A 14855-nucleotide genomic window follows, 5' to 3' on the forward strand; every position below is an offset into this window, starting at 1 on the left:
ATAACATTGTATTTTTAACTAGTAATTTACGTTAATTTATCAATGTTGATCCAACGTTGAAATAACATTGTATTTTTAACTAGAAATTTACGTGAATTTATTAATGTTGATCCAACGTTGAAATAACATTGTATTTTTAACTAGAAATTTACGTTAATTTATTAATGTTGATCCAACGTTGAAATAACATTGTCTTTCTAACTAGTAATTTACGTTAATTTATCAATGTTGATACAACGTTGAAATAACATTATCTTTATATCTAGAAATTTACGTTAATTTATCAATGTTGATCCAACGTTGAAATAACATTGTATTGTTAACAAGAAATTTACATTAATTTATCAATGTTGATCCAACGTTGCAATAACATTGTATTTTTAACTAGAAATTTACGTTAATTTATCAATGTAGATCCAACGTTGAAATAACATTGTCTTTCTAACTAGTAGGCTAATTTACGTTAATTTATCAATGTTGATCCAACGTTGAAATAACATTGTATTTCTAACTAGTATTTTTTTTCAAACAGTTATTATTTTTGTTTTTCAATGTTATTCCAACGTTATTTTAACGTTGAAATCCAGTTGTCATTTTCAAATGACATGTTTTCAACGTTGAAAAACTCTTGAAATTATGTTGTTTTTTCAAACAATTATTATTTTTGTTTTTCAATGTTAATTAAACGCTAAATTAAAGATAAATTCTATTTAATACTTTGGTTATGACATGTTTTTAACGTTTAATATCCATTGATGTTTCAACGTTAAATTAACATTAGATTTCACAGTTGGCGGTTTATTTTATCATCCTTTATTGTAAAACAAATGATTATTGGTTATTTAGGAATTTTAGATTGGCAAATCTTATTGTCTCTGTATAATACAAAAATGTTCTAGAAGTTGTGTTGAAAATGATCCTTTCATGCAAGATCAAATTTCATAAGATACGAGCTTGACATTGGTTAGTTTCGTTTTGATAAAATTTTGAAACTGGTGTCAGTAATTTCAGTTACTTCGACGTAGGCTAGGCCTACAGTAGTAGTGGTGTGTAGAAAAAAAAGGCTCATCATTGAAATTGTCAAATAAGTATGTTTTGAGGTAGGAAAACAATCTTTTTTATTTGTAATCTACTAATTTATAAGCTTTGAGCTTGACTATTTCACCCTTATCAAACAATAGCTAGCCTCTAGTCTCTAGTAGGCCACACATGCATAGCTAGGCTATAGCCTGGTAGGCTAGTAGGCCTAGGCCTATTCTATAGGCTAGGCTAGGCAGGCTGCCAAACTGATGAACTGAATTCACTCACTAGGCCTAGTGGAAGCATTTAGTATTATGCATGTCAAGGGCAAACATTTGCCTTGCCAAGGATAACTACAGTACTGTACTTATTATGGTTATAAAATGGTATGTATTAGGCCTCTAGTAGTAGGCCTTTTAGTTCAATACTTTCTTTATTTATCCAAAAGTATACATAAATATAACAATACATTATAATATATAATTAGTTGGCCTAGCTAGCTTTCTGCTAGGCTGTCTACAGTAGCTGCTAATGCTAGTATTAGTGTTAATAGTATACAAACACATGTTGCTAGCCTAGGACGGCTATTTGTTAAACTTACTCGCTTTCTTTATTTCAGATTGTAGGCCTAGCTAAGGCCCTTAGGCCTATGCCTAGCTAGAGTACAAAATAATGAAGTACATGTAGGCCTATAATCTTTTCTATGTGAATCAAACGAGAAAAATCTAATGGATGATCAATATTTTTATATACAAAAGGTTGGTATTTATAGTTCTTAACTTTAATATTGAATTGAATAAATATTACGCCGTGGTTAGGATTCCGGCACCGCAACTCAACTTCCCATCGTTAGGGAATCCGACACGCTATTGCGCATGCCCAGAGCGAAGTAATTATAGCTTGCACTAGTGCCACAGACCGCGCACCACATTACCCGAGAGTCGGAGTGTTAACTAGGGATGTACTGTGTAGCCCCGTGTAGCCAAAGATATCTTTGCTGTGGCCTAGTTAGTCGTCGCGCGGGGGAGAGAGCGATGGATGAAACTTGGCCTAGGCCATACATGAATTAATAATTACGCCACGCGTTAAAATAATTATTATGATATTGATAAGAATCAGCTTCCGTATTTCAAGAAATGTACGAAAATGAATAGCGTAGCTTTGCGACACCGACTTCTCCCGAACAGTTCTGTTTTTTTTTTCACATCCGCACGGCGGCTGCTGTCAACAAATCAACTTGTATACGATTGCATGATGTTATGTACAGTATAAATGCGTTATATGAAATCTTTTATTTTGTACTTGAAAAATCATAAAAATTAAAACTAGTCATGCAATTATAATTCATAAATATATAAAGTTTATATATGAATGAAGCAAATTTAATTACGAAATAAATAGGCCCAATGGTCACATCTAGCTGGTAGGCCTACTAGTATTAGTAGGCATGTAGGCCGGCTAGTTCACCGTGGCGCAGCTATTAAAATGATCCATCGCTGTAAAGCTTGGTTCCCACTAGAACGTAACGCAAGGACGTAAACGCAACGCAAGCGTTTTAACCAATGACAAGCGAAGTTATAGACAGTTAGCAATCACAAGCGAATAAGCCATCGCTTGTGATTGGTCAATTTACTTGCGTTGCGTTACGTCCTTGTGTTGCGTCGCTAGTGGGAACCACGCTTTGGTCTGTTGTAGACAAAAATAGAGTCGCCGATTACCTTGCTCTGGGCATGCGCAATAGCGTGTCGGATTCCCTAATCCTAACCACGGCGTAAATATTAATACAGTGTTGCAATATTATTTACATAAATTGAATTGATTGCATATTTTACGTGTAAGTGTGAAATGATGTTCTGAATTGAATTTTTGTTTATGTACAGTATGATTTTTGAACAATGTGTTAAAGATATAATTGAACTGAACAATTTTTTTTTAAATGTTTTGTTGAATATGCCGTCACTATAGAGTTGTTCACTTTGACCAAAAATTAGATTTTTAAAAATGCATTTGTACCTTAAAAGGGGGACAATTTAAACAAACAATTGGTTTTTGGTTAAATGTACTGTTTATTTTGTATTTTTGTTAAGTGAAATCTTTATTGTTTTTGTTTATTTTCTACGGCAAGTGAATATCTAAATTGTTAAAATTGCAAAATGGCAAGGTATTCAAAGTATGATTGTATTAATCTTCATTGTTCATGTTTTTTTTAATTTTTTACTGTATTATTTTTGTTTAAAACTACAGTAACTTGATTGAATTTGTTTCAGGTTTGGAAAAATAATATTGCCACACTTTTGGAAAGCATAGGACAATGTCAACACAGGAATCGAGGCAACTGTTTATTGACTAATCGGAACAATGCAATTACAGTACTGTATTGTGTTATTGCCATCATTTGGACTTCTGCAACACTAGCACAAGGCACCTGTGACGTGTTGTATTTATTGTGTTTTACTGTAATCAGCCAATATTTATAGTTATTCAATCATGTTAGTTGGCAAACATATTACAAACTGGTTATTAGTATATTTTTTATACTTAACATTGGTACCTGAGAACTGTCAGTGAGGATGTACATTATTTGATTGTTGCTTGGATTTTGCCTGATGATTTGATAACACCTGATTAAATGTTATTTTATGTTTTTATAGAAATTAAAGATTAGTAAGATATACAGTATTTATAAAATGTCTGTCTCTATTGATGGATTCTGCGACGTAACAGTAACTTTACTACTAACTACTTTAAAACCGTTGATTCAAATTGGATATAGTAATTCAACAAATCAAATTTCAACGTTAAATCTATGTTTAAATTTACGTTGATGCAAATTTTCATTTCAACTTAATTATTACGTTGTTTCAACGTTAATAATTTCAACATTGAATCAACATTGATAATTTCAACGTAGACATTTTTACGTTGTTTCAACGTTGATAATCTATGTTGAATCAACGTTGACATTTTTGTTGAGGCAAACTTTCATTTTCAACCATTTTTTCAACGTTATTTCAACGTTACTTATTTTAACGTTATTTCAACGTTGTTTCAACGTTGATAATTTCTATGTTGATTCAACGTTGACATTTACGTTGAGGCAAACTTTCATTTTCAACCATTTTTTCAACGTTATTTCAACGTTACCTATTTTAACGTTGTTTCAACATTGATAATTTCTATGTTGATTCAACGTTGACATTTAAGTTGAGGCAAACTTTCATTTTCAACCATTTTTTCAACGTTATTTCAACGTTACTTATTTTAACGTTGTTTCAACGTTGATAATTTCTATGTTGATTCAACGTTGACATTTACGTTGAGGCAAACTTTCATTTTCAACCATTTTTTCAACGTTATTTCAACGTTACTTATTTTAACGTTGTTTCAACGTTGATAATTTCTATGTTGATTCAACGTTGACATTTACGTTGAGGCAAACTTTCATTTTCAACCACTTTTTCAACGTTATTTCAACGTTTGCAGATAACGTTGAATTAACGTTAATTCAACCAATTTTTGCCCACTGGGACTACTCTATTTAGTTTACTCTAAATATTCTTATTTAAAGTATTAAGGGATTAAAATTATTTTAAAGACATTCACAGTTGTCCTTAATTTAAATAACAGAATTTACAGTATTTTGTGTACACACAGTCAAAAATATCAGCTACCATCAAGGTGTTCTGTATAGAAAATGCAACTGTTTTAATGTTACATGTAGTCATATAAATTATGTACTATTAAAGACACTTTCCCTGCAATTTTGAAGTTTTGTAAAAATAATGCATTTATATTTTACTTTTAAAACATTAAACTTAAAACATTAAACCAGAATTGTCTTAAATGTACAGTAAAAACCCTCAATTACGAACCACAATATTACCGAATTTTATGGACATAGATTGATGACATCATAATGAAATATGTATGTAAATATATTCATAATACTAAGTGCAGTTATTTATATTGTTGCATGATACTTTATTCTTTTCATTTCATTATCGCTATACTTTTATGTGTTTATTTAGTTGATAATTCATTTAGCATACACTGCATTTATGGCTGTTTTTAGGCCTAAAACTTTGACCTGTCTATAATGGCGTATAATAGCTGAGGTTTGTCACATATCGGTAACATCATTGAAAATTCTCTTGATTAGAAATTTGATACTTGCAATAAAACAATTAAACTGATAATACAAGTACTTTCTCATATCAAAATTGCTATAATGATTTAAATTTAAACCATAACACAAGATAAAGAGATATTGCCATAAACATTTATTGTTGTAGACATAGACAATGTAAACAGTGATTAAAACTATTCAAAGTCATTACACCTTTTTTTTAAATTATGAAATTTTGTAAGTCACTGCAGAGGCCGTTAGTGATCATGGTAAATAGCTTAAATGATTAGTTTTGGTTAATGCATGCATTATCTACCTGCTTGAACTTACAATTCAAGTAGGTACTAGGGGTTGTCTAATACCCTTAGACATATTGAAATCTTGTCAAAATAAAATTTTAACAGACACATCTTAGCATACAGGATTTTCGCGCCGCGGCTTTAGCCAGCTAAACCCCCAGAGAACATAATCAATAAGAAGCTTTATCATCACGAAAGCTATATATCTAAGGCTGACATTTTCCGATTTTTGTAAACTTGACTAATTTATAGGCTGCTGAACCAAAAAAAAAACATCTGGGAAAACAGACTCTATGAGGGCTAACGGTTGAACGATTTTGTATTCTCGCCCTTTGCTTGGTTGACGCGAATCAACAGACTGCGAAAGAAATTTTTCACATGTGCAGTTGTCTCTTCTGATTCATGAGGACTGCATGTCCTAGCATGTCCTAGCATGTCCAACACACGTCGAGAAAATAATGTACTGTATTGAAATTCTTTGAATGAGGTTAAATAAACACTATTTTTTTATTTAATAAACATGTAATATCCTATTTGATTGAATTTTACAATGTTGATATACAAAATATATTACTAAAAACCTCATACAATTGCCTACTGAGGGCGCAATTTATTTACTTCGTTCATGGCTAAAAACGATTAGTAACGTCCGATCTTCATAATTCTTTCTTTATTTTAATATTGATACAAAATATTAACAGGCAATGTATATGCTATTGCTAATGTTAGTGCTACCCCAGTATCTACAATGCAACAGCTTCCATAATAAGTTTTAATCATGTGGGTCACTTTTCATTCCAAAGAGCTACAACAAATTGAAATATACTGTATGATGAAATCAATTAACATTATTCTAATTTTTTTATGACATAATAAAATTTAAACACTTTGTAACTCATGTGAAAGAGAACTAATTGAGCAAGAAGATATTAAAATCTAGGAGAAAATTTTATTTGGCTAAATAGGTTTATAGATAAACTGACTTTTGCCAAATGGCTAAATAAAATGAAATGTTAGTGCTACCCCAGACAAGGCAGTTTGGGGCCAGCATTGGAAAGTAAAAAGACCTAAACTCACTTGCACCTGTAACACTGCAAGCCTATTGCATTAAAAAAAAATTAGAATTCAATATACTGTACCTTCTTTGTGGCTTCTTCTAAGTCAACCTCATTAAACAGGACTCTACCACTCCCACCACCTGTTTTAAAGGATATATTATGGTTCTCTCCTGTACGAAAAACTAAATGACCACTGTTTGTCATCATTTTTGGCCTGCAATCAAAAATAAAAAGTTTATTATTAACACTTTCACCAGCAAGACCCTGCTATACGAAAAGGGAGACCCAACATATACCTTAAATGCAGGCCTAATTTCTAGAGAACCGGTAAGATCATCGGCAATAATCCCATGGGAAATCGAAAAATACACATCTCGACTCCAGACTCCACTCCACTCCACTTATTTAATAGCAGACCTAAGTATTTAATAATTATTTAATTCTAATTAATATTTTATTTAACAGTGACGTAACTCCACTCTCGAATTCCCACTCTCATATCATGCAATAAAAGAAGTTTACGCCTCACTTTCAACAGCCTAGTCATAGGTCGTGTTCGTACGGTGGTTAAAATAAGCGCTTAATTTCACCCATGCCTCGGGTTATAAATTGAGCGTTGTTCGTACTTGAAATATTTAACCGCTTAAATGCTTAATCGACGAATCACAAACCGGAAATTACGTTTTAAGGTCAGTTGTCTTTACAACCTACGACCCCATTTTCGCACGCTAGTTTCGTGTTGTATATTTTTTACTCGCGATCTTTCTTTACAATAACAATTACTTGCTACCTTTTACACTGCTTATCCTTGCGACAAACCTTATGCCTCTTAACGCCGATAATCCTGCCGAAATATGCCTTCTCCTGACGACCATTATTTTACTCATTGACGAAGAATTTGAGCCCAATGTTACACGACGGAAACACCACCGACCAGCTAGGCCTACTACTAAACGGGGTGTATTCCTAAACGGTCTACACCAACAAGGACAGCACCAGCTGACGATCGCTCTCGAAGCGTGTATGGAAGAGCTTCGCAAGAGAAATGACGGGCCTAGGCAGCGAACGTTTGTCAAAATTTGACACATTGCCTCTATCGGAGATTTATTATCCTCGAAGGCCGAGTATAATTGGATTATCGCTGAAATAACCTGCAAATTTGGTGAACATTTTACCTCGAATTTTTTGTAGCCTGAGGCAAAAGTTAATTGGGCCACGCGAACGGAAATCGGGAATAAGCTGGTATTTTCAACCCCTACGAACAGGCCCTTAGAGATGTAGTGATAGCACAGCTATCGCTCGATATCCCAATATCCGGTTCAAAACATCGTAATGGGGATGAGTAATTCGTTCCCTCTCCGAGTTACAGACCTCCCAACTTGGATTGGCAAAAAATAGGGAGATTTTTTTCGGTAATAATATTTTAACTAGTTGAATAAGGTTTATCGCAAATAGCGTGTGCGATGCAATATAGGAAGGATTTGGGAGCAAATGTCACAACGCGTACGAAAATGATTTGTTGTTTGTACGTACGCGTCGTGACCTACCATGCTTTTTACGAACAATGGTATTTGCGTGTGGCTTTTGTTTTGCTTTTAACTAAACAACCAACTTCACAACGCCCTGTCAATTCAACAAAATCCAACGTTAAAAATGTGATTACTTGGCTTGGCCATATTGTATATGTTCCTTATTTAAAATCGGGAAATTTTTATCTAAAAATGAAAAAATCGGGGGAAATTTGGGTTTCGCGGGAGAGTGAGAGAGAACCAAAAAAATCGGGAGACTCCCGCGATTTTCGGGAGAGTTGGGAGGTCTGGAGTTATTATCAGTATTTTGAAATTGTTGTACTGCTTTTGCAGGCACTTCAGCTTTAAGTTTACTTGCTTTGGAGACTAGTCTATTCCGTACTCACAGATTTATAAAATACCATACGGCTCCACATTTTTTGTCATTAAAAAAAACCCGTATTTTTATTGCCAGCAAATGGTTACAGAAAATACAGCATAAATTTGAAAATACTGTATTTTATCCACAAATTTGGTGAAAAAATAGCACCCCTCCATCCCTCAATAGCATGGGAAGTAAAATACTAATTGTTTGACGGATTATAGGAGTATATGCCTTCCAAGTTTGTAGAATACAGTTTGTTTTTCCAGTAAATTGCAAGCACATGGGCACATAATAATATGCAGGGTGAAGTATGTGACAGTATCGTGTATTCACACGTCATTCCGTATAGTTTGATCTCCCTTTTCAGATATTTGGGTCTCCTTTTTTGTATAGTGGGGTCTCTATTTGCCGATTCTGTCTCTGAAAATGACTATTTATTATCCTCAGATAATTTTAGTATTGATAAAGTTTTTTTTATGTAATAAATTTATAAGATTTACCTATGTTTATTGAAAAGAAAGACTCTAGGCCTAGGGTTGCTAGCGTAGGCCGAGTCCAATTTGTAAAACCCTATTATCTAGCTTTTGTAAAGTACACAAAGAAAACACTGCAACTGCATTGATAGAACTACATTGTTGGCTTCGTAGGTTACATTGTTTGGCTTCGCAATCTCAATATTCAACTCTCAATGAGCTAAGTTCTAAACTTTTTAGGGAGTTTAATTTAATAAGCAACCCTACAATTTTCTTAGTGAAGAAAAAAGGTGTGAAAATTAATGTGTTAATTTTGACTGGCGGAGGACCAAGTTGTAAATTACTAAAATATATATTTTTTTAATTTTTAAAATTTTGTTATTGTTCTCTTTGCGCATGTTTACCTATTATATAAATTTTCCACAATGTGAACGTAGAGACACGATGCAACACCAATGAACCTCAATGAACTAGGCCAACTAATAAAAATAATATACCGTATTTTTCGGTGTATAAGTCGCACTTTTGACCTGCAAATTTTACCTCTAAATTAAGGGTGCGTCTTTATACAACGAACATAAATGCCTCACCACACAGATTGTACATATCGACACCTCGTTGGCTAGGCCTGGGCTTTTTAAGGTAAAGGCCTAGGCCCCTAAGTACTAAGAGTAGGCCTAGCTACAGTCAGTGTACTAACGCAACGGCAACCTGCTTCTGCATAGTTTTCAAGGCAGTTTAGCGTGATGTTATACTAAATATGATGAAAAGATTTGTTCATTATGGAGCTGTTTTAGGTGCTCCGATAAAATTTCATTTAAAAAAGTTTATGATCGATTGGAATAGTATTATAGTTGTACGCACGATCTCCGACCGCTTCTTGGCGGCCACATGGTGTCTGGTATTCGACTAGTATATTCTCCAGTTGATTATAGCATGGATCTAGCGTATAGTATACACTGCTCGGATACATAGATACTAATCGAATACGATTGTCCGTGAAAACGTGCGCCATCTCAAAATGATCGAGCGAGGCTAGCCCACACACACGTGTTACACAGACGGTCATGCACTCGATGTTGCAGGTGTGGCAACTCATGAATAACAAGTTAGAAAGAACTGACGGAATTGGGGACTTCTCTTCTTGTTGAGGCTGGGCGCGGCCGAGCCTAGGTAAGAAAAAACCTAAATAAAGGACGCCGTTGTAGATATAACAAAATATATTATTACAATAATATTGATTACAATTTAAAAAAACATTGTTTTGATGAAATATAAAGTGCGTCTTATACATCGACGATATAAAAAATACCGATATTTTACTTTCAGTTTAGGGGGTGCGTCTTATACACAGGTGCGACTTATACCGAAATATACGGTAGAAAACATCCAGTCGATTCAGAAAAATGCTGACAAAAAAAGATCGTAAAAATTCTAAATATAGTATCAGAACTTGGTCACTTAAAAAGTTGGTCACTTAAAAAGACTGCCCACAGAAGACCATAAGTAAGTCCTTTTCACATAGAATTGCGGCAATATTCCAGTAAGCAAGCCGGTATTATTGCCACTCATTCACACAGAAGGTAATAAACGGTATTTTTACAGTTTTCTGTGTGAAAGGCCACAAAGGCGCAATATCTTTTCATAACATAGAGGTCGCACTTTGTTAGGAAAAAAAATGCCGGCCACCGCCGACGTAGCATCAGTGGCAGATTTAGGTTAACAGACCACCCCCAACAACACATGCACCATTTCGGAGTACCGCATGATCAAATGTTGATATTGTTTGAAGTGTTTTTCGATCAAAGTTCATTGAAAAAGATACGTACAGTATTAAGGAAGGATTTATTGAAATTTACATTATGCAATATTTGTTTTTAAATGTGATGGAAACAGTTGCTGTAGCCTATTAAACAGTGTGAAAGCATCTATTTTTCCAAAAAATTTTCTGACACTCGTCAGATCCTATCCTAGATCATATATACTGATATAATCTAATAATTGAATAGGCCTAAAATAAAAAAAAGGAAAATGTCCCTTATGTTAAATCTTAAAATGGAATCTATATATAATTGCTACTAAATTTTTCGCATATTTTAAGTATCTCCTCCGAAACCACTGAATGGTACGTGCTCACATTTGGCACACTGATGTTTATTGATGGGCTGCACACGATAGGTTATGTCACTTTCCTGGATTTTAAGGATAAACAGTGAAACGGGGCCAAAAATAGCAGTAATTTGACTATGTTTCGCGAGTTGTTACATCACGTATCAACTACACAACCTTCTCTGTTGTGTACCGCAATGGCCTGGCCTACAAACACCATGCCGAGCCGCCAAATTAAAATGGTGTTTAGTATCGGCAGCCACCCAACCATATCGACTGATCGCGTTGTTGAAGTTTTAATTAATGACACCTATATTTGGAACAGAATGTATTTTGTAAATCACGGTTTGGCTCATTGAGTAAAACACAGTGGCCATTCAAATTAATGCTTCGTAGGTTCCATTTCGAATCCGCAATATGACATGGTTTAATGTTTTTAAAGTAAAATACTAATACAAAACTTCACAAATTGTAGGGAAGGGGTCTTTAATTGTTTGCATTTAAGGACATCACCATTTTCAAAATTCTTCTCAATATGTTCTAACTTCTAGCAATACTTTTGAAATCGTAAATAACAGTGGAATTACTTTTTGAACTTCAGATTATGGACGGTTACGCTTGCGCTAACCGCTCGCCAATGGCGACTGGAGTCTCCATTTGGCGAAAATAAATATTGCCTTGTTCGCCAAATTGGCGAAAAATACATTTCCAAGTCTAGGCCTAGCCTGGTCGGCGTGACTTCTTATGGGAGCGAGAATTCGCCACACTTCGGTACTTTCTGACAACACTTCACGGTCACTGAGTCGGGTACACTTTTTATCACCACAGCCTTTTATGTGACGACGACGACGCCGCGTTCATTTTTTTAGTTCTGTTTTTACACATAGTTAATGTGATTGGTTCGTGGCCGGCCGTCGACGTGATGATGAGCGAATAAAAGGGGAAGTCCCTATTCTTCGACGTAGAAAATAAACTTCGAGAAGAAAATGTAAACAGAAACATCAGAAACAGAAACATCCGTAAACATTTGTTGTTGGTGTATTTGAATCATTAAAAAATAGAGAAAGTAGCCCTAGTATATATATTTCAGGACCGAATAAGAGATGATCAGTTAATTATTTTTATATAACTATAAAGAAATATTAATGTGTGTCCTTGATTGTTCAGGTACAGTACAGAAAGGAAGTACTGCCACTTTACCTACAAAGTAGCTTTGTACTGTAGATAGAATGTAGGCTACATTGTTGACTTCGTAGGTTCCATTGTTTGGCTTCGTAACCTCAATAAACAACTTTCAATGAGCTACGTTCTGAACTTCGTAGTTATCAATAAACAACCCAACGATGTTCTTAGTGAAGTAAGAAGGCGTGAAATTAATGCGTTAAATTTAACTGGCGGAGGACCAAGTTGTAAATTACTAAAAAATAAATAATATTTTCTAATCGTAATCTTTTCCTTCGTGCGTGTTTACCTACTCAACGGTGAATATAAATATAAACTTCCCACGATGTAAACGTAGAGACACGATTCAACACAGGTGAACCTCAACGAACAGAACAGGCCAACTAATAAACGTAATATAGAGAACGTCCAGTCCATCCAGAAACGATGCCGAGAAAAAAAGATTGTGGCAATTCATTCTAAATATAGCATCAGAATGTTCAATCGGTCTCTCAAAAAGACTGCCGACAGAAATCCGTAATTTACAGACCTAGTTAATGGCATGAAACGCAATACTCTCTGCTTTACCGCAATCTTTCACGTGTTTTTTTAAAACTCAGTACGAGAGGGTGGCTGCCGGTCTGACGATGATTAATAAGATCGTGTGCCTGGATTTTGTGTCACATGACATGAAACATAGTACTCTCTCTCTAAAACTGCTCACATGTTTTTTCCCCTCCAAATTCTGGTCGGGCCTTTTGCATTACACATTTCGTAATCATTTTAAAAGGCCTAAGCCTATGTTATATCTTAACCCTTTCACTGCGGAGCATTATTCTCACCTCTGTGCGTAATATATATTTAAGAAAAACATGATATTTTAATAAATTGCAAAAAAATACTAATTGAGATAATTGTGTAATTATTTTTGTGGTATGTGATAGGCAAAGGGTTAGTCTACAGTTAGGTATAAAAAAAAAAGTACTTTGCATATTGATGACGTCATGTGACGTCATTACAGGTATTTTGGATTTCGTGTTTTTTATCGAATCAATGATAAAAACTATATTTTCTATAAGAAATTCTTATGGAATACGTTTTTCCAACTGGATATTGATGAAGATATGTATAACAAATAAAAATATTTAAAAAAATTGAATCATTTTTATTGTTTCAGAATTTTTTTTTTGTGTGTTGTGATAAACACGATGTTGCCCTATTGGGGCTGGTATACAACTATAGAGGGCGGTTTTTTTTGCTGGAAAAATTTTTTAATGACTTGCAAAAATATTAAAGTTTGTCATAAAAATATAGAGGGTGCTATATATTATAGGCAAATACGATTAAATCATTGTTTTGCCCATACCCGGTATTACCGTGTATACGTATTTTAACGACGTCTGTTTATACCCGGTATTACCGGGTATACGCAGTGAAGGGGTTAATATGGAATATATATTTATTTCGCATATATTTTGTTGGTGTCCTAGCCTAGGCGTGTCGTCGTTTTTATAATTCGTAGGTGTTCCAAGGTAGGATTGAAGAATTTATAGTGTAGGCCGCCGAAACAGGCTATCTCGACTCTCTCTACGTGAGCTGAGGTCCACCAGCCCGATGTCGTTTTGTCGGCGGATTTCCGTCCAAATTATATGAATGTAAAAGAAGTAAAATAACAAACAAATACATATGCATTATTTATTTAATAAACATTTTTGCGAATTTTTATGGTTTTTTTAATTTGGCTAAAGGATTTTCAATTTGGCTAATGTTTTTCAAAACCTTTCCGAAAAATTGACCTTAGTGCGAGCGTAGGGACGGTGTATAAAAAATGTAGTGTAAAATGTTCTGTATTTACTTTTTGGTACAATGAATTTTACTGACCGCCTACATATAATAAGCATTTAGCCTACTAGACATATGTTTGTTATACTTTCTTTTAATCCTTTGTGTAGCAATGGATTTAAAACATAGAAAATGCGACTTTAATTGCAAATCTTGCATATAATTTGACATGCACAAGTTTTCTCAGTGCAGTTGAAATCTATTAATCGACGGGGTTCTCACTCGTCGAAGACGGGTAGTTAGTACTAATGATAGTATTAAATTTAATTCAAATCAACTCATCAGCTTTCACAATACCTTTTTAAAAATAGGTATAAATAACAATTGCGTCGTTATTTTGCAATTAAAGTTCATCGAAATGAATGAAATCTATTACTAAGTTAACTAAGTTACTACAGAATGTATAAAATTAAAAAACAGCAATCAATTGTAAAAAACTTTCTTTTTCTACGCTGAGCTACTTGCGGATAAAAAAAAGTTATGGCTGAAGATACGGTACCGTATCAATACTTTTAAAAACTAAAGGTACGATAATAATAGAATGCGCTATGTAAGATAGATTCTAATCAAATAGGTTATTGCAATGGTCTTCAGTCAGCCAGCTGTCATTTTGACACACTTGAATAACATAAGTCGTAATTTCACCTACAACATATTTTCACGCTGCTGCTCTAGCCCGCTACGTCACACGAGATGACTCATTCATTAGATGAAATCAAGCAGCTTTATAGTACTACACTTTGACATTTTTGTTAAAATGGAAACTCCACTATAATTTATTGGTACCACCTGTTGAATCCAAGAGAAAAGAGTCTAACGACAAATCCCAAAGCATTCTGGTATTTATGAGTCCCATGATATAATTCGCTGTCAG

At 34.2% G+C, this 14855-nt stretch overlaps 1 protein-coding gene and 1 long non-coding RNA gene across 3 annotated transcripts in view; one reads left to right on the forward strand and one right to left on the reverse strand.

The window, feature by feature from the left end:
* Positions 1–14855, reverse strand: part of LOC140040708 (cubilin-like) — a 143223-nt gene that overhangs the window by 124827 nt on the left and 3541 nt on the right. For both annotated transcript variants that reach the window (XM_072086837.1, XM_072086838.1), the window contains exon 2: positions 6585–6717. In XM_072086837.1, the coding sequence (XP_071942938.1) occupies positions 6585–6717 (133 nt within the window). The remainder of the gene's footprint in view (positions 1–6584; positions 6718–14855) is intronic.
* LOC140040709 (uncharacterized) lies at positions 986–3983 on the forward strand. The gene is made up of 3 exons (XR_011842758.1): positions 986–1100; positions 1640–1778; positions 3288–3983. It is a non-coding gene; the product is annotated as an uncharacterized lncRNA (long non-coding RNA).

The sequence above is a fragment of the Antedon mediterranea genome, chromosome 2, assembly GCF_964355755.1.
Source record: "Antedon mediterranea chromosome 2, ecAntMedi1.1, whole genome shotgun sequence".
Classification (NCBI taxonomy): Eukaryota; Metazoa; Echinodermata; class Crinoidea; order Comatulida; family Antedonidae; genus Antedon; species Antedon mediterranea.